At 32.8% G+C, this 1136-nt stretch overlaps 1 protein-coding gene across 1 annotated transcript in view; it reads right to left on the reverse strand.

The window, feature by feature from the left end:
* gpc1b (glypican 1b) overlaps positions 1–423 on the reverse strand; it is a 34852-nt gene extending 34429 nt beyond the window's left edge. Inside the window, exon 1 of the mRNA XM_056253525.1 lies at positions 223–423. Within this exon, the coding sequence (XP_056109500.1) occupies positions 223–409 (187 nt within the window). The 5' untranslated portion in view covers positions 410–423. The remainder of the gene's footprint in view (positions 1–222) is intronic.
* Positions 424–1136: the final 713 nt, after the last annotated feature.

The raw sequence follows: 1136 nt of genomic DNA on the forward strand, positions 1-1136 counted from the left end.
AGGAGAAATGTCTTAAATGATTGCATACAACTTTTTTTATTTTTTTTATTCCATAGTGATTAAGTATGTTTACACGCTGTGTAATTCATCGATTTTGATCAAAATAAAAAGTGGCATCATTTTTTCAACAAATGATTCTTCTCAACCTCATGATGGGAAGTGTTATGTAAAGAGACCCTTTTGTGTCATGTGACATGAGTGAGTTTCCTGACAGTAACTCACCGTCAAAGCTCTTGAAGTGGCCGCTGAGAGAGCCCTGTAAGGTGCGTCCAGACTCCTTCACCTGTGTCTCAAACTCTCTTCTGCTCAGATTCAGGAGATTCTCCTCCATTCCGGACGTGCAGCAGGTGTAACCCTGAGGACAGACCCGCAGGTGCTCACCTGAGAGAGACACAAGTAACAACATCATCAGAAGTGCATTTAACTTTCTCCATCCATCCATTCATTCATCATATAACCCATAATATATCAGTGGCTTGAGTCCCTGCCCCTTTAATCGCTATTAGTACATTTGCAGTGCCGCCCCCCGGAATGCGATTTCATCCCTCAAATAAGATTTTACATGGCCTCAAAAATACAGTAAAAACAGTAATATTGGAAAAAATATTATTACAATTTCAAATAACTGTTTAAATCCATTTTAAAATGCAATGTATTCCCATGATCCTTCAGAAATCATTATAATATGCTGATTTGCCGCTCAAGAAACATTTTTGATTAAATTGTGCTAGATTTTTTTCAGGATTGTTTGATGAATAGAAAGTTCAAAATTCAAAAAGAAAAATAAATTTGATATATATATATATGTATATATATATATAATTATATATTATTGCTGTCAATCGATTAAAAAAATACTAATTAATCACACATTTTTCTGTTATGAATGCACCTAACAAAGTTTTTAATATATTTTTATATTGTGATACCGGTAATTTCACATTTAATATCCAAATGAATGTAGTAATAACATACAATTATTTTATGTGTTAGTATATATTTGATCTAACAGGAAATATCCAGAAATTGAATGAACCTGACGTACATTAAACTTTATTTAACTCATTTAAGACTGCTTAGGATACGCATTTTGGTGTTTTTGTCCATTCAAATGCATAAGAGAACTCAATATGATC

The sequence above is a fragment of the Rhinichthys klamathensis genome, unplaced genomic scaffold, assembly GCF_029890125.1.
Source record: "Rhinichthys klamathensis goyatoka isolate OS25496 unplaced genomic scaffold, OSU_Roscu_1.1 h1tg000105l_1, whole genome shotgun sequence".
Classification (NCBI taxonomy): domain Eukaryota; kingdom Metazoa; phylum Chordata; class Actinopteri; order Cypriniformes; family Leuciscidae; genus Rhinichthys; species Rhinichthys klamathensis.